Source organism: Phalacrocorax aristotelis, chromosome 13 (genome assembly GCF_949628215.1).
Source record: "Phalacrocorax aristotelis chromosome 13, bGulAri2.1, whole genome shotgun sequence".
Taxonomy (NCBI): domain Eukaryota; kingdom Metazoa; phylum Chordata; class Aves; order Suliformes; family Phalacrocoracidae; genus Phalacrocorax; species Phalacrocorax aristotelis.
The window spans coordinates 17695410-17714932 of record NC_134288.1 but is presented as its reverse complement, the minus strand read 5'-3'; the positions used below and the strand labels follow the sequence as shown (position 1 = coordinate 17714932).

Sequence of the window (19523 nt, the reverse complement as noted above, 5' to 3'; positions counted from 1 at the left end):
CAACATATTCTCAGGGACTTGTTGCTTACAAGTAGTTTTGCTGGGTGATTCTTAGGAATTGCAGAGAGAAATGGAGAGGGATAGGATAAAGTGGTACAGATAATAAAATTATGTGGCCAGTGTTTCTTAGGCAGTTGAAAAGCAATTTCCTGGCTTTATTCTTGCCAGCTTTAGTGCAAATGGAAGATATTGGTGTGCTGACCTTCCTGCATGTTGTCTTCTGCTTACACAACAAATGCCAATATTGTCTTCTAAGCATCTTTCCACTTTTCTGTTCATGTATCCCAGGGTTGTTTGGAGAAGTGTTGTGCTTACTCTCAAGGACAGAGCTCATCAGTCAGAGGTGGCCCCATAGCAGTCTGGTGAGGTCTGCAAGAACCCACTAAAAGCTCAAATCAACATTTCTGTCACAGTTCATGCAAAAAAATCGTTAGCTAGCTAATGGTTATTATTGTTTGGTTACGGGACTGATCTTTCCTGCACCTTGGATGTGAATTCTGCTCGAGAGAAGTGATGCCGCCATCCTTGTGCTAGGCAAATCAGTCAGTAATATAGCCAGTTATTAATCCTTTATTGACTTTGTCAGAGGCTTTTGGTTTTGTTGTTGGCATGTCTTGCCTTATGGAAAGGAGGCATCATTGTTTCCGGAAGGAAGTGACATAGAGTGGAAGGAAACAAAAGCTTGGCTCATCAAAGTCTTGCATGGTTAGTAGGGGGCTTAAGGGGAGAAATAGCTTCCTTGTAAGAATGGTTCAGTATTAGTGGCTGTTTAAGCAGTTCTTTTTCCATTCAGCTTTTGACAAAAATAGCTGTAAAAGAGCATGTGAACCTCAGAGCATGCAGTCTATTTTTTGATACATCTTGGCTTACCTTTGACAGCTTTAGATTCTCTAGTACGGCCCATTTAGTCTGTGCAAAATGTAGAATACAAGAGATTGGTTTCTCAGGCCAAAAAATCCTTTGAGTTCGTTCCTGAAAGGTGGTGATTGCTTCAGTGATACAATATCACCTTCTCAAAGCAAGTGGTTTGAATCAATAGTTCTTCACTGCTGATTGTATTCTGTCTGATTTACTATTAAGTTCATTCACTCAATTCTTCTGTTTGGGAGCTTACGCTAAGATTCTGTATGTACCATGTGCTTTTTCCCATCAATCGAGCGTGCACCTTACATTTTTGGCTCCAATGTAGGGAGGATGGTTAGCTTGTTCACATGGATCCAGTGAGCTTTTAAACCTCTTGTGAGACTTCCTCTCTTGCCAACCTTTTCTACAAAAACCACTAACCTAGTTTCAATATACTATCTTTGCATTGCCCTGAAAACATTTTTCCACAACCTGCAGGCTGTGAATAATTCCCTAGTATGCAGATTATTGACCTTATCTGGGAACATCAAAGCACTGCAGTCAGCGTGCTGATTCTGTGCCTTTCTATCCAGTGCCTACAATGTAAGGTTCCTTTCAGCAGCATGTCAAGTGGTATCTGGGAATCTGATAAATGTAATGTAGTATTTGAACTGATTCCAGCTTCTGTGCCCAGCAATAATTTGGTCTTTTGTCTATGCCAACAAAAGGCAAGGGGAATCTTCCCTTTTTTTATTTGGACAGTCAGTAAAGTATTCACATCGCGGGATTTGGCTTTTCTCCTTTGAGTGTGCTGCTGCTTTTCACTTACAAGTACTCTTGATGCATACATTTGAATGTTGCAGTGAGGAAAAACCTGGATCCTCAGTGCTAGGAAGACAAAATGCTATTTCCAGTGTCATGCTGTCGTACCTGGCTAGGCACAGCACTTAAAATGGACACCTGTACGGGAGGGTCTTTACAGTGCCTATGTGAATAGAGTTCAGCATGGCTCACGCCATGCAAGGAGCATCTTGCAATGACAAGATTATGCTAGAAAAATTTTAGTGCCAGTTATTTAACTTTTTGTGATGTCTTCCTTAAGGCACTGACTTCAACGAAGTAAATTAATGTATTTTAAGTGGCTGCAGAGCCTCTCAAGTATAATTATCAAATTGTGACTTGAACCAGTGACACAAAAACAAAAAAAATCCATTGTATTAACCAGACTCTTGTATATGCTGTTCTTACATTGTTTCCATGGGTCATTGTTGGTTACCTTTTTATATACAATTCTTTGTGCTTCTTGTATGTCTTAAAGCATGACTGAAAAGTATATCTAGTCAGAGATGCACAGCTGGTCTAGTTACGTGGGAGAATTCACTACTTCCTTGAAGAGGATGTATGGATAGATACAAGATCTCTGCTTATGTTTGATACTCCCCCCCTTTTTTTTTTTTTAAATATATATGTTGATCCTCCAGCATGCTCACCAGTTTATAAAACCACAGGTTAGTGGTTCTTAAACCATTGAGCCTTCTTGCAGAACTTGCCCCAGGGAAATGATTTATTTGTAAATATTGTTTTGTTATGGTTCCACAGACCAGCTGCTACCTGCTTATCTTTGTCTCACGGACTTACAGTTTGGGAACCTCCTCCCTGAGGCCGTAGGTGTGAAACCTGGTATCATCACTGGGGAGAGGAGAGGAAGAGGTTGTTTTGTTTGGTTTGCTGTGGCTAGGGTTTGCTAACTTCTCAGGAACACACCAACCTCAGTTTTCTCTTTTCTCACCACTGAGCTGTTCAGTTTACAGTGGTTACTTTTAGTTGTGATCCTTTTATGTTACTCTGTGTTAGCATATGGGATCAAAGACAAAAAAAAAATATAGAGAGATCCTTTCAGAAAAGTCCCTGTGACAACTAGAGTTTGCACAGTATCTTTGACTTTTGGCTCCCACAACTTTTTTTTTTCTTTTCCTGAAAAAATATCAGCTTTGATAAAATACAAAATAACAAGAATCTGTGCTCGTTGAACTGATACAGCTTGAACTGCAGTGTATGCAAGGATCGGGTCTCACTGCCCTGCATGCAATGTGCGTTCCTGGTTTGTGTTCCAATTCGTCATTCGTACTCTGGTTGTACTGTCTCCTAACTGACTTTGGTGCTGTTGGTTTGCTACCTCCTTGGGCTTAGGCTTGCTGACTTGCATTAGAAGGCAAAGCTGAATCATACCTTCCCTCCTCCAATTAGCATAGTAAAACCTAGCAAGAGGAATACAGTTTTTTTTTCCCATGGACTGCTGCACTCTGGTGTTTGTGCTGAGCACTCGCCTACATCTTCAGTAAGATAAAGTAAAATACATTGCACAAGGGGAAATAAATCTTGTTTTATGATGTGGGGTTTCACACCAGTCCTGCTTTCTCTGGCTCATGAGAGGTTGCTGTACCAAGAGAATCGTTTCCCTTTGTCATGTGCTGACTCCTCTTGAACTCTTCTGTCGCTGTGGTTCTGCAGACTGCTGCAGAATGACTCTTCTTGAATCATATTTGCATATCATTTCCTTTCATCACAGGCTGCTTGCTGGAAAATCAGCTCTCCTGTGTCTTGAATTGGTTGTTTGCTTTTTCCCTCAAAGAAAGATGGTTTAGATTTATTCCATGTCTGCTCTGACCTCGTGTTGATAGTATTGGGTCTGTACATCATCTCCCTCTTTCTGGCTGCGTCCCAAAGTGTGTTTTTGTTTACAGTAGTTACCTAGCATTTAGCTGTTAGAGTGGCTTTTCCCTAGTCCTTTCTGAGATCAACATTAGCAAACGAGTTTGTTACCTTATCTTTGGAAAGTTCAGGCTCAAATTTTAATCTAATGTCATTTACCTGAGTACAAACCTCACCTCAGACAGATCACCAATATATTTTTCACATGTGCTTTATGATAGAGGATGGGGTGTTTTGCCTCCCATTGGATAGAACAAATAGAACAAACCTGGAATTCTGCTTTGGCTGCTTCATTATGTATTCATTCCGCATTTTTATTTAATATTAGAAAATATAAGTCTGATTCCGTTCACAGGGATCCTGCCAGAGTGTCTGTGCTCACTTTCTGTGAGGTATAATGCACATACTGTAAAGATAACAGAGTGTGCCTGTGTGCACAGTTACGTCACTGCTGGGGGAGGTGTCCGTGTATATATATTTGGTGGATGTAGTACTGAGAGCAGTAATACAGGAGATACTGTTGGTTTATTTACCACAGAAAGCTACTACTTTTTGGTATGTCTGTTTGATCTCCTATTACAGAACACTTATAGCACTGTAAAAGCACTTGGTCTGCATAGACTCATTCTGATAATAAAAACACCATAAAATCTTACTATGAGTCATTTTATATGTATATAGCTTTGTCTATTCTCAGCTTTTAAAAACACAACTTCTTAAAAAAACCCACACAAATGAGTCATATGATCATCAGTAAAATGTCTAAGTACCTGTTAGAGTTTATAATGCATGGTCCATGGACTAAATTACTTCCAGCAGGCATTTATGCTTTATTTGAGATTCTGGATTAAGTCTCAAAATGCCTAGAAAATTCCCTGCAGTATTAGCCCAACTCCAAATTCTCACCGTTCTAGCTAAAAGATCCTTACTCTTTCCTATGAATTTGAAGGAAGATTGTCATCTAGCTCAGTCTTTGGGACAAAAATCTCTTTTGAAGGGATCCTTGTGCCTCTGTATTCTTTAAGTCTATTAAAATTGTAGGCAGGACAGTTTTAATCTGGAAGTGAACCAAGACGTCCTATACTCCATTGCAGCTGAGAAAGAAAACTTGTATAAAAGTGGGCTCAGCTGCATCTCTTACTTCCCTTGTCAGTGTGTTACTGCTCTGCTTTGCAAATTAGAATGCCTGTTGGGTGTTTTAGTGGAGGTTCTCTTGCTTTTGCTTTTATCTTTCCCTTTAGAGAGCTCTTCCCAGTTCTTGCCCTATGCATCGGTTTTGGCTGTAGGTTCCATTAGCAATAGTGCTCTGCTTGGATGGGTGTTTTACTGCCGCCTCACAAAGCACTGGCAGTTGTTTATGTGGGACACAGGGTGATTCTTGCTAACACAACACTCCGCAGGATTTCAGGTAAGGTTCAGGCTCTCGTATGGATATCAGAACCAAGCTTGGTTGTAATAGCTAACAACAACAAAATCTTTCCTGTGTTAGGGCACTTAACTCTTGTGGCAACTGGCGGGGACTAAGGAGCAGAAGCTTCCTCTGAGGTGCCTGTGATATAACGTTGTGTGAAGATTCTCACTCTTTGGTGAACTCTAGTGCTGAGCCCCTGTTGAAGGCCAGGTACTAGCAGTGGTGTTCTCAAAGATCCGACTCTTCCCAAAAACTGATTGGTAAGCAGTGTGAGTTAGCTCATCCCCAATAAAATCAAATCATGGAGGATGGTATAGAGGCAGTTTTCATTTTAAATCCATTATTACCCCTCAACTCTATAGTATGTCATAACAGAAAGTATGTGGTCTCTTGGGAGGAGTAGTGTGGAGATTTGGGGAGAAGGGGGAAGGGTCTGGCTACAGTTTTGATGTGGGAGTCCTATCATCTACTATTGGTTTTTTGATTGTCTCGTGCATTACTTGAAAAAGTTATTTTCCCAATTTCTACTTGATAATATACTGCAGAAGGGCCCTGGTGATATCTTTTCTGAATAGATGTTTTCTCAAATATTCATGTGAAAAAAAGTGACATGAAAAAATAGCATAGTGTGGATCTTCAGGATTCATCCTCATGTGAGATACTTTTTTTCGTGCAGATTAGAAGTGATACATCACAGATCCTGGACAAGACCATTCACTGAATAAAGACGAGGTGATGGAAATGAACCACATCTATGCCAAAGTTGATAAATTAGAGGTTTGTTCATTGCATTAGAAAATGTACATCCTTCTTTTTATGTGTTTTATAGCTTAGCTGCCCAGGTGTTTCAGTGGAGCTCTCAGATGGTTATGGCTCTCTATTGTCTTGTGTTTGTTTTTAAATCAATATGTTTACCCAAGGTTCAGCACACGTAAGTGTTTATGGTTTTAGAACATCACCAAGTAATTAATTGCTGTGGATTCTGCAATTCCTAATGGTAGGTTAAAAGCATTAGTTGTGGTTTTGATTGATGCTAATAATAATGCTAATAATGTTAATTTGTTCTGTGACTTGAAGGAGTACCTATGAAACCATTTATAACTGTAAAAATTCAGGTCTCGCATCCAGTGCTAGGCATACCCATTTTAAGTTGTTGGTGATCATCTTACATAGTATTGGAGAAATTTCTCAGCTTCCATCTTCTGTCGCGTCTGTGTTGGTGTTTATTGTAGCCTGAATGAGGGAAGCCAGTATGACTCACTAAGACGATGCCCTCAACATATTTAGTAAGCTGTATATTAAAATTTGTGTCAACTGAGGGCAAGTTTGCCTTTGGGAGGAATATAATGAAAACATGACGACATAAGTTGTGTAGTGTTTAAAATCAGTTTTAGCTGACTCAAAGTGAAAGAAACCAAGTGTTTGTGGCATTAAATCCAGACAGGCAGTGCTTAAGCTCCAGGCGCTAGACCTGTACAAAGTGATACCTTCTGGTGAGGTTTGTTACTCTGGGACAGACAGGACCATTGACTTAGCTTTCAGCCAGTTTTCTTTAAGTGCAATTAATTATTTGTAGTTTGCATTTTTACACCTACGTTTGATAACAGACTTATCAAACCACTTTATATTTTATGGCATTAGCACCAGGAGAAAGCTTCGGACCGGAAATTGAGGCAAGTCGTTTTAGAACAAAAGTGGGACTCAGTTGTTAACTTGTTTAGAACCTGCCTGATTTTTGGAACTGAGTATGCCAGTCCAAGGAATAGCCAGCGGGTTCTCCACGTACTCAACAACTTGGCCATACTTGAATGTACACTTAAGCTGGGTCTGTGAAAAGTGGCTAACTGAATCAGATTCCAAACCAACTGTTTCTGGAAGTGTGCCACCCATTTAGGTCTTTTTGCAAATTCCACACTTAGAGGTGGTTGGGACTTTTGGGGGAGTGTGTGTGTGTGGTTTTGTCTTTGAAAAGGAAAATAAAATTGAAACTCTAAGCAATTACGTGTGCTGAAAGTATGGCAAGCAACAGGGCTCCTTCTTACTTTTTTCCCTCTAATACAGGGAGGGGAAAAAAACCCCAAAGCCCTTCCTGACCCCATTCCCTCAGTACAACTGTAAGGACATAGTAATTTGGAATATGAAGGAGACACCAGTCTTTGCTAAGCTACAGGTTGTCCTTGAATAATGCAGCAGAATTTTGTTGAGAGGCTTTTTTTCATTATCAAGGGAGGATAATACCTTGATTGGCTAGGAATCAGTTTTCTCCTTAATGTTACCAGCTGTAATGTCACTAACCTGAAAGCACAAGATTAAATTGGCAATTTGAGCAGTAGTTAATGTTTTAATTAGAACTTTTAAATTTAAAGCTTAGCATCCATGGGGATTTTCAAGTGGGAAATTATCTGGTACTCCCAAGAGTAGAAAAGAAAGGGACTGTTGTATAATGGTTATATAGGATGAGAATATGTTGGGGTTTGATTTTTGATGTTGTCACTGGTATGTTTTGGGCAATTAATTTACAGCCTCACCTTCCCCACCCCTAAAATGGGCAGTGCTCAACTTCTCAGAAAAAAGAAAGTGAAGCTTAATCACTAATAGAGTATCAAAAGTCTTTACAAACTGTTGTGTATTTTAACAAATAAATACTGTGTTCTTTCTGGTTGCCTTTCCCTTATGGCTCACACTTCAACTCAAACCGAACAATGTATGTTTTTAGGTTGACAATTCCTGACCGTTTTTAGCTAAAATCACCTGTCATTGTCTCTTCCTTTGTTGTCTCCTCCCTCCTACCACTTCAGCCACTGTCTCACTCCTGCCAGTAGTAGCAGTGTATTTATGGGTTCTGAAGAGCTTTTCCTCTCACTGCTGAAACGTTGCCAGACCTTCAGACACTCTGCAAGTGCTCGCATATGCCGTATGCTGAAAAGGGAGCAAAACTCTGCCCTTAGGAAGGGAGAAGAATTAGCCTTAGGTCATGACCAGTGGTTCTTCTCATGGCTGTAAAGATCTGTAGTCTATTTATGGGTATGTGGCTCTTGGATATTTATATTAGCAACAGTGCACTCTGAAATCTTGCTAAAGTTTTTTCTTTGACTTCTGATCTCTAGCTAGGATAATGTTGAAACCCAGCACAGGTGCTTTTAATTTTCATTAGGTGTTTTTCCTCTCTCCATAGGCATTTGTTAAAATGGTTACACACCACGTCTCCTTCCTAGAAGAGCAAGTGCTTGAAGCAGGGAACAGCCATGGCACCTTTCTGAATACTGTTTGCAAATTATTTCAGTGTGTGACTATCTCGTCATTTAAAAATGTGAGTATTTTTAAAGTTGCTTCCAGCAGGTGGGAAGGTGATGTTAAATACCCTTTCTGTATCAAATGTGGCCTTACAGCACATTTCATTATTATAAGTGGTGTAAGAGAACTCGCTACAGTTTGCTTCTGTAAAGGAAATTCTTTTACATTTCCCAAATTTTCAATAATTTTCTTTTTTTTTTTTTTTTTAAGAGTTGCTGCTTGGGCATTGAATAGTTCCAGCAGTAACTTTTGAAGATCTCTACATTTTGCCTGAACGAAAGGATTTTCTCTGTATATGTATATGCAAATAGGAAGCTTGTTATACATCATCTTGCAGTGGGAGACATAAGCATAGATTGTTCTTTCTATTTGGTCTTTGTTTTTATGTCAGTTATGTTGAAGTTACTTTATAGGGTTGTCCATGGATGAGCGCTAGAGGGGGATGAGAACTCCTTCAGTGAGTTTTAGTGATATTTGCTGATAGAAGAAGAATGTTGAGAATCAGGGATAGTGAGAGCTGATGTGGACGTCAGGAAGCTTTACATACTTTTCATCCTTTCTGTCCCTGTTCTTTTCCAATGATGTCTTCATACCACTTACCTCACACTCTTTTCCTTCTCTCAGCTCCCAGGTCATTCTCTAAATCTGTTGTTTCCCCTGCAATTCTTCACGATCTCCAGTTAGCCTTTTCTGAACTCATCCCTTCCATTCATCCCTCTCCATCTCAATGTTTTCAGTCTTAGCATATCTCTGTCAGGAGCTGTGTTCTAGTCTCAACTACCTCCCTGCTTCCTTTGGTCCCTTCTGTATTTTTGCAATTATGTTTCCCTCATTTTTCTTCCAAGGGCCTTCCATGCCAGTTTACATAATACTGGGTCGGCAATGATACAGAGGTATCAGTGATCATGTATGTACAGCTGAACCACTTCAGATTTTTGGCTGGTGTCATAGCAGCCTCTGGAAGCTTCAGCTGCAGGCAAAGTCCAGTTCAGGTTCTGCAGATCCAGGACAGACTTAAGTGCTTAAAGAGAATAATGGATATTCAGTCTGGTTAACAAAGGCGTGGACAGGAGATGGTGCCTACTGATTTCATCATCATCAGTCAAACTCAGCTGAATCTTTAGAAACCACAGCTTATATAGACTCAGTAAAGAGTTGTGACTTGGCCAAATTTGGTAATATTTTCATGGGAATGGGAAAGTATGTCCCTGATATGAGGGCAGTTTACTGCCAATTTAAAATCTCTGCTGAAGCTTATGAAGGCATCTGAGCTTTTCAAAGGCCTAAACAACACATACTTCTCCTTAATTTCATTATCTGAATTGGCTTGATTCTGTTCCCTAAAACTTTCCAAACACGTTAAACCTGCAGCAGATACCCAGTCTGGAAAATATATCGAAGCTGGAAGTTTTGCAAGGTTGGTCTGCCTATACAAATAGTGTTGTATAACTGGGACGCCAACAGGAATGTGGAAAAGGCCAGACTATTTACTCAGAAGCTGGCTTCAGTTGGGCTTGAAGACAGTATAGTGTTTTCAATTTTTTTTCATTGCAATTACAAAGAAAAAATGTGAAATATTTCATAATTTTATGTTCATCTTTGCAGGCATCTTGGAATGATAATATTAGTGAACAAAAGAGAAAAATAAATAGGGAATGGTGTAGGTTCCTACTGTACTGATCTTATCCCCCACCCCATCCTTTCCCCCAAAATAATACATCTAAAAATCGTGGTGAGAGAGGTAGCAAGGATGAGTACAGATAAGGAAAAGTTCTCTCACAGGAATTTCTAAACAGATGAAGGCTCAGCCTGAGGGAGGATGGGACAGGATAGAGATTCATGAAGTCATTCTGTGTGTGGAGCAGGTGAATAGAGAATGATTATTCACTCCCTCCCATAACTGAAGAGCTAGGGTCATTCAATGAAATTATCGGCAGGCAGGTTCACAATACAAAAGGGGAGGTACTTACTTTACGTGATGTATTAATATGCCATACAACTTTTGTCCACAGGATGTTGTATATCCCCAAAGCAAATAGACAAATTTGGGGGGGGGCGGGATCCAGCAACGGCTATTAAACAAAATATCTGTCCTTCAGCCACAAATTCTTGAAGACTGGGAAGTAAGTCTGTCTATTTACCCTTTAAACCTCTCCCTAGGCAATCCGTCAACTGGTCACCACTTCAGAGGCATTATTTGGCTGCATGGACATTTGAATGATGCAGTACAGCTGCTCATTAATGACACTTACACTGTGGTTTTCACTGTAAATTCTGGCTCTGAATGACAATGCTCTGTGCTGGTAAGGGATTATTCACTTCTAGTAGGAGCGTGTGGGAAAGGATTGAATTGTTTAAGGATGTAGAAGGAGTCTGAATTTCTGCAGCAACTTTCCTTTTGGTTTGACTGTTGCCTGAAACCTAATAAGATCCCTGCCAACTATCCAAGTTTCCGTACTCTCTCCAAATCTGATTCTTTCTAGTTGTCTGTCCCTTTTCCCCTGATACGTAGGATATCATTGCATCTGTTGCCATTTGAAAATTAGGACTGTCCTGACCATTTTTGTAGGCGAGTTTAACTTGTTCTGAAATGACAGTATCTAACTTGTGTATCTTCTCTCTGTAGCCTTGATGAGTCTGGGTAAAAACGTTTGCGAGTTCCCCTCTCTCTAAGTAGAGTGTGTCCATCTATATTTCATATTTCATGTTTTTTCCTCTCCTAATTAAACATGCATGCTATTTTAAATGTAAGGAAAATCTCATTCTTATTGTTTTGCAATTATATTTTGAAGTGCAGCAAAATCCTGTAATGTTTGTCTTTTTTAGTTTTGGCTGTGTTTTTTTGGGTATTCAGAAAGTGGTTTCATATGGATTTCCAGTGCACAGTAACACTGGGAAGGGTGTCTGATCTGTGGGAGAAAAGTGAGTAATCAAAATTCACTTTTTCTGTTAGGAATATCCAGAGGTGGTCCGAAAAGAAACGACCTTATACTAAATATAAATTACAAATATGGCTGGGTAAGTCTGACAGGTTATAGGAATATAACACCTCCTGGGGGAACAGAACAGATGAAAAAACTCTCTCTTATGAAGTTTGCAGCTCTGTGGAAGAAAAGCTTGTCTTCTGTAAAGCTTGAACTTGGTTTGAGAGAAACTGGCTTCAAATCCTTTATCCAAAGATGTTATCTGTGCCCTGGCTGAATGGGGTTCAGCAATCTTAAAGAAAGGGCAGGAAATCTATTTAAGAAAACTTCAGCATGTGGAGTTTTAAAAAACCACTAGTATCTCTTCCAGTGGAAGAAAGCCGAATGTCAGCAACTCTTGCTGTTTTGTCACACATCTTGTGATATCTGGCATTTTCTTAAAGCAAGAAGTTTTCTTTCAGTGTCATTGGCTGAGAATTCTGACAAATATTTGTTTTAGAGTAATTTTTAACCCTTGTATAGTTGCGGTCTATAGTTTATAGACTTATAAAATCATAACCTCTGAAAAAATCTCAAGCCAGTGGTATGAAGCAAAAGGTGAACATTTGTTAGATTTTTTTTTTTTCCAGAGGCTTTTTATTGCCTTTTTCTTTCTACTAACATGTAGTCTGTAGAACAGCAGCTGCTCACTGAGCTGGGGTTGGCTGTCTTGGCTTGGCTAAGGTGCTGGCTGATGTTCTTTCCCGACACTTGGGGTCGATTCTGACACATTGAAGCGGGAAATTGTTAACGGGATATGAAGCATGCTGTGTGCTACTTTATTAGTTAATCTGAGCTCAGTAATGAGCAAAAGTTATTGATGAGTTATAATGACTAGTATCTAGGAAAGAGAGCTGTACTTAACTGCTCTTCTCAGTGGTTACCAGTGTAAAGTGTGGAAGTGGACATAGACACCTGGCTGCAGTCTGCAGATCGATAGTAGATTCATCCACTCAGGACTAAGGAGCTATGTAGGGTTAAGGTTTTGCTTAATGTAGAAGGCAGCTGGCTGGGTTTGAATTTTCGTAAATAAATTTTCACAAAAATAAATCCTTGGAATAAGAAATCTTTCCTATATTGAGACTTTGCATTTTCTTAACTTTTGCAGATCATCCTTCAAATGTAACTTGATGTCGGTTTCAGCTTCCCTGTTTGCTGTGTATTACCAGTTTCTTTTCTTGAAGACTCCAAAGCAGCACATATTGGGATTTCTGTTACTGTCTTTGCCACTGACAATGTGTGATCACATATATGTCATGCTACTTCTTTGTGTCCTAATTTACCTCACAAGATAATGTTTAGTGTTTGCAAAATGCTGAGATTTTTCTGACAGCCTTGAAGAAAAATATTTGTTAAATTATTACTAAAACGTACCAGATGGGAAAGATGAGAAGAGAGAAAATAGAGCACACTATTTCAAAACTGCGGGTGTACTATGTTCATATTTAAAACTCATTAATTTTCAAGTGCTGAATACTGCCAGCCATTTTCTTAATATTGGGGAAAATAAAAAACTCAGTGTACTTAAATATTTAATGTTAAGAACTTTGGGGCCACGTTCAGCTTATTTTACCTGCAGCTGTTCTTGAAGTTCATCCAGTTCCATTCTGATTTGGACTGATTCATTGGCTGGTTTGGGAGCCCCAGAGAGATCACACTGGTTCTGTGTTGAGAAAGATAACATTTAAGAACAGGAAGATTCAGGTGAGGGGAAGCAGTAGGCCCAGAAGTCAACATTTCAGCTACCCATGGCTTTATCCCTCATTCGCCTCCTTCTCTGAGGGAGCTTGCACAATTTTTGAAGTTAAGGAGAGCTTCTTGCCACTTTGCTGAGTCTGGCATATAGCGGAGGGGCTTGAGAGAGGCTGCAACCCTCTGCTTGGGCATCAAGCCGTGCCTCTGGTTTGGAGGAGCAGGTGAGAGTGCCTGGGGCATGAAGACCGCACACGGGAGCAGAGGTACACACGTGCATGTGCCAGGGAAGGCTGGGGAGAGGTGGGAGTTCGGGCTGGTGGGATCCAGCAGGCACACGTACGGCACTGTTGACGATAACAGCAGGCAGTTATCAAGCGTGCATGAACAGAAGTCAAAACACAAAATACTGCCTGTTCCCACTCAAACCAATTTTGTCTGAATGCAGCTAGGGCAGGTGCAAAAAGTCGTTACACTAGAAATGTCGTTGCTAGACTGTCCAAAGCAGGACGGCACAGTGGCACATAAATAAGGGTTTGTGCAGCACATGATCTGAGTGATGTACACAGTGATGGGAGAAACTACAGTGTAATTGCTCCTCTGCAGAGAGCAGTTGGTGCAAAGGGTCTCTTGTACTAAACAGGTGCCGCTTAGGGGAGACACCAGCTTTTAATCGAGCCATCATGCTGAAATGGTAGCGGAAAAATAAATTCTCTAGACTATGTGCAGCAAAGAAGTTAAAATAACAGTCCAGATTCTTTTTTTAAAATCAGTGCTAAGATTGGCTTCTGATTTCCTGTTCTCTAATGGGAAGGGATTAGGCCCTTCATGTTTTGAAAGAGACTGATCCAATTCCTGTAGCAAAATTCCAGTACTGAGATCAAATGAATGAATAAAAACAGTTAGGAAAAACTTGATTTGTCAGAAAGCCACCCTCATTAGTGCTCTCGTCTCTTTTCTATCATAGAAATTGTTTTTAAGCTATAATTGCATCTCACTGACAAAAGCTTCTGGCTAGATATGTAAAGATTTGTCAAATACTGCCTTTCTGTAAGCTGGTATAATCTGTTCCAGAAAATAGAAACCCAGCCTCTGCATGTAAAGAGCTCCTCCTCCAGAGTTCAGTTTCAGTGACTCTATTGGTTAGTATTGTTCAGCTTTAAATATATTCTGCAGGACATGGTTTACTAGGCTTTGGTGCTTGCTCTTGAAAGGCAAGGAAGAAATCTTCCTTCAGAAATGTTTTACATAACATTGCCCTGTGCAGGGTTAAAGTGAATTAGTTACAGAAAAGATTTTAGCTGGTGCCAGTGAAATAAGCAGTAAATGTCTCTCCACCTTCCCCTTTTCTTATGTTCCTTATGGCTGCTCCTGTAAGGAATGTAGCAAGCAGTGGCTGCTGCTGCACTATTGATTTAAGCGTTTGCATGTTATACATTGCGGCTCAGCACTGGCCCGTCTTCTGGGGCAGTATGGGATGTCTTCAGTTGTATCAGATTTTCTGTTTGTACTTGCATTTCTGTCTTCCACATGAGGCTCTGTGCCTTTATATCCATTGTTAAACAGTGTGCGCTCACCGTTACAAAAGAATGTGTGTAAAATACGGTTCACAATCCCAGTGGTTCGGGGTTCCTATTAAAAAACCTGTGCTGTGCTGCCGTTGATTCTTAAAAACCAAAAACAGTAAAATAACAAAAGGTAAAACTTGGCTGCTGTGTCTCTAGCATGAATGCCCTAGGGCCAGCAGAGCAGCGCGTTCTGGAAGGTGCTGTTGGGGCCCTTTCTTAGCAGAATTTCTTGGCTGTATTTTTCTTACAACACCCCAGTTTCTTTGTTACAGGTGTGCCATTTATACCCCTGGTGGTTAGAGAAATTAACATTTCCAAAATATTATTCCAACATATTCGAAATATTTTCCAAAATATTATTCCAACATATTCGAAACATTTTCCAAAATATTAGAATTCTCTTACTAAAAAAGGATGACTGTTTTCCCTGTTTCAGGGTTTCTTTGGTTATACTGTTTTTCTCAGTTTATGCTCTACCAGCTACGTTTTAAATTCTAGCTGAGATGCAGAAACACACTGCAGATTAGATGATGTTAGGGTTAAATGTTTCAAATGGATTGTAACACATTGAAAAATAATGTTCTTGCCAGCCATAGTTGTGGTGAGCTTGTTGGGAACTTTGTTTTACCATGTTTCTGTGGATTATTGTCTCCACAGCATGGTATGCTCCTCCACTTTCTGTAACCATGTAATATATACTCTTGTAATGGTGTCTCATCAGAGGAATGTCTGTAGAAATTGTGGTCTCAGTGTGACAAAAGCAAAAATTTCTGTGTTTATTTTGTTCCTATTTTTACTTCTGCACGAGAAAAGTTGACCTTAAAACAATTTTCTGTTTACAAATGTTTTACTTTACAACAAAAACAAACCCCAAATGCTCATAATTTATGGTGGGGACTAGATGGCTTAGCTGAGATCAGGGCGCTAAATCTTGAAGCACATGATTGACAGTAGTTCCAGGCACAAAGTGCTTTCTGGGTAAACACACCAGACAAATGGGCAAAGGGAAACACATGCACCCATCTTGCTGATGGGAGTTGGAGGCATACAGGAATAAAATGACTTCATTATGGTTGTACCATAAATCTACAGTAGGGCCTGGCACTACATTGATGTGTCTGCAGGACCCTGAGTTAGAAGAGTCTCTCGACATGAGACTTGTTTGCTTAACTATCGTAGAGCTTCAACTTTCCACCTGAAGCCTTTTTTTAAAGGATTAAGAAAGAACATGTGAATAAAGAATCCATTTGATAACTGGATAAACTGGCACAAGACCCGAGAAGATACTATGAGCTAGTAAAACGTTTAAATGGAAAAATCCTCACTCCAGGTATTCCATGCAGCGTAATTTCTATGTTAAAATTTGGATGCAGTTGGCATGAGAGAATTTTGGAAAGGAATTTTTATTCTGATTTGGCTTTTATAAAATGTAGCGCATTGTAGCTTGTGGATTTTCACAGTATCCTAAAGTGATACTCAAACAGGAGCAACTCTCATATAAATCGCTCTTGTTGTAAATCAGGTTGACTTTCTCTGGAAGTACATTTATAGATTAAGGTGAATGAAACATGAAGGCTGGGAAAGAAAGATCTTGGTCCTGTATAAATACTTTCAAAGTTAACTGTAAGTATGTGTATAGCTATCAACTCATACACAAAGTGATCCACAAAATAGTGGTGTTTGTGAAATTAGTCTGAATCTTAGCTTTCACTGAAGTGCTTGAGGTAGTTTGTGTACGAGGAGAGAGGTAAAGTGAAGGGTCAGATACTGGAGAAGATTTTTTTCTTCTCCCCCTTCTAATAAATGACCACAGTGCTGCTAAAGGCCACATTGCTGTTGCTAGATGGCCTGTTCTCCTCCAAGATGCCCTGGGTAAGCAAGGTCAGTTAGTCATCGTTACAGTTTTTACATAGGCATACTCTGACAAGCGTGGGTTCTACTTTCTTGCTCCGAGTAAACCGGAGTCATATTCTAGCCCTGTGGCACCGTCTGCTTATGGAGTTTATTACTGCCTTCCTGTCTGCCCTCCCCCAGCTTCACACAGATGTCCAATTAACTCCCCCTTCCTCTGCTCTTTCCTCCGTCTCCTCGTGCTGCCACATAGATGGTCCTGCTCGGGACACCCACCACTTTTTAAAAGTGTTTTATCAACTCATTTCCAGGGCCTCTGCCTTTTCTGTGTGACAATGTTGCATATGGAAGTCTCCTGGGGGATTCTGCTGGCCTTCTCTGTGACTCGTTTTCCTGACGACTGCTCATCTCTTGGTGGTTGTTCTTACTTTCTCTGCTTGGATTTTGTTTGGGACCTTTTTTTAAAGAGTTGCATGTTGTCTAGGAGTGTGTGTAGCCGTTAAATGCTTTTAGAATAAATACCTGTGTTACAGGGCAATAATGAGAAAAAGGAATAACGAGAAGCCAAATAGGTGAAGTGGGTGCCGAGCTCTTGTGAAGAAGGTAACAGCTGGACCTTTTGTTGGTATGTTGAAGTAAAGTGAAACCAGGGTTTCATTTTCTTACGTGTGCTGGGCTATTAACTGGAGGCAGCTTAGCCACTGCTTCTGCAGTGTGGAGGGACGCTAGCGAAGAGGAAGAGAAGCCAACTGGGGTTGCAGATCACTGCAGATGTCTTAATGCAAGCTGGTCGCTCTTTGAGCTTTCAGTTTAATGTATGCGGTCTCCCACATTAATTCTTGAAGTAGCTCTTAAATGGGTGGCTGCAAAAGGGGTACTCTTGGTCCGGTAAACTTTTGAAAATAGGAACTTGAACGTTGTAACAGGAGAGACACACATCTTTTGCCTAGCGTCAAAACCACCTTGAGTAAATAAGAAAATTGACAGTAGTTTTCAAAATTATGAAAGGTGTTAATGAAATCTGTGCAACTTTTTTAGTGCAGAGAAAGCTACTCACAAAATGAATTCAAATCTCAGGAAAAGGGCAGTAAGGAAGGAACTGAGGACAAGTAATACTTAACCATATGGGTTGTATTAATGTGAAAATGAGTGAAGTGTTGGAAATGCTAAGTGAATTCAAGAAACACCTGGGCTCCTTTGTGGTGAAAGATCTGGATGGAAGTAAAAGGCATGAGTTTTAAGTATGAAGGATCTGGGACCAGCTGAGGTTTTTTTCACTATAAAGAATGCCTTGTGTTCAAATATTTGTGGCATGAATATATCCTGCTAGTGTCCTTTCTTCAGTTGTGTGCAACTTAGGCTGACTTTTTTTTACTTTGGTTACAACCACAGCATTTCCCCCCCCCACTTCCAGCCTTTGGAAATAGGACCCCAGCAGCTAATAAAGTTTTACCAAAATCAAATCATGGTAGGTAACGTTGGGAATACATCCAAAGAAAGGCAACATCCAGAGAAACTACACTATGCTGTAGTTTTATGGTGGTAAAATAGTTCTATGGACTAGTAATAGGAAACGGATGAGGGAGGTCTTTAGCCAGCAGTCACAATTTCAGGTTTCATGCCCTGACTTCATCCTTACAACTGGGGCGTATATTGGAGCCAGCGTTTGTGCAGTTACTGTGCAGCGACTTTTGTGAAAAGGTTTTGTCCAGCTTCCAGTGGAGAGGTTTCCACCTCATGCACCATGACCACATCTTCTTCTCTCCCTGATGGCTTCTGTAAAGCAACTTGCTTTTGAATTTGCCCATCTAGATCAGGCCCTGCTGCTCAGTGTACGTGGCGCACTAATGGTAGGTGTCATGCACCAAAGGTGTCCATCGGTGCTTTCTTTATAAGCACCCGTTTAAAACATGACACTTGTTAAAAGGCACAAATGCAGATCTGGAATTTTTTTTTCTTTTTTTTTTTTCTTGGCAACAGCTTAGCAGAACTTCATGGCACGTGATTTCAGAAGTATTTATTCCTTGGTGACCTGATGCCATAGCAAATTCCTGTTCACTTGCATTACTGAAATGCATGAGTGCTCTTTTAGGATTATCGGTAGAAGCACAGTGAATGTCAAATGAAATACTATTTTGGCCAAAACTAAAACAACACTTATACCATCATGTCTTGGCATCCTCTAAGTTATATGCCCGACTTCTGGGGAAAAATGTTGATCTCCTTTAGTTTTCAAGGGGGCAAGAAGTTAGGATATTTTTTTTCTTAAAGCTAATTTTTGGAAAAAAAAAAAAACAAACCAAAAAACCTAGTTTAAAAATTGCACGTTTTGCAAAGTGGAGAAACATTCCATGAGCTGGTATCCATCCCTTCGCGGCTGGGCCATTTTCTGTGGCTGGCAGGCAGTTTTGTGCATGATGTAATGGTTCTGTTGCAGGAAAGGTGCTTTTCTGGGCTGGAGCCTCTAGGAGCCGTAGTGCCTAGCGTGATTTTCCAGAGCCTCCAGCACAAATAGGCACACGCAGGCACACGCGCACATGCTCATGCGTTGGTTCCCTTATGCGCTCTGTCTACCAGCATATTACCCTTCCCCCACCTCTTTTACAAAGTGTTTCTCCCTGAGGCAAATTTCTTGCTGTCTGGAGTACCAAACATGCACAGGCACTTTCTTTTTTCTTGAAGATTTCCTAGTGTGGCTATTATAAGCCAACAATAGCTAAAAAGACTATTTTATACAGGTTCTTCTGTTTTCAGTAGAGAGACAGAGAGTGAGTGTGTGTGCGTGTGTAAAAAAACCAAAACAAAACACCAAACCCAAACCCATAGTTGACGGCTAAGTGAGGCCAGGTTTCTCCTATTTCTTTTTTTTGAAGTGTCTTTACTCAGCAGTCACATTTTTTTCTTGTGGTAAAAAATGCAACATGAGCAGATGGCAAGTATTAACACATGAAATGCAGTGCCTGCTTGAAGTCGATTTAGCAGTGCTCCAGGTTTCTGTCACTGGCTTTCAGTTAGTTAAGTAGTGTTTACAAGTTAATGAATTTGTTCCACTTGAAATATTTGATGGTATGTGCTGAGGTTCAGGGGTAAAGGGATCCTTTAGGAGTAATCGAGGAAAGCATGAGGTTTCTCAACACTGAGCTTGTGTGGTTTTTTTTTTTCCTCTGACTGATTTTAGCATTTTTGCCA

General features: G+C 40.2%; 1 protein-coding gene across 8 annotated transcripts in view; it reads left to right on the top strand.

The window, feature by feature from the left end:
- BCAS4 (breast carcinoma amplified sequence 4) overlaps positions 1–19523 on the top strand; it is a 66496-nt gene that overhangs the window by 8814 nt on the left and 38159 nt on the right. For 2 of the 8 annotated variants that reach the window (XR_012662943.1, XR_012662941.1), the window contains 2 exons: positions 5643–5743; positions 8142–8276. Coding sequence is in view for 1 of the 8 variants with exons in the window: in XM_075108465.1 (XP_074964566.1) it covers positions 8142–8276 (135 nt within the window). In the remaining 7 variants the exon portion in view is untranslated. Of the gene's footprint in view, positions 1–5642; positions 5744–7764; positions 7991–8141; positions 8277–10420; positions 10564–19523 lie in introns of all 8 variants that reach the window. The other 6 variants (XR_012662939.1, XM_075108465.1, XR_012662942.1 and 3 more) reach the window with 5 other exon arrangements.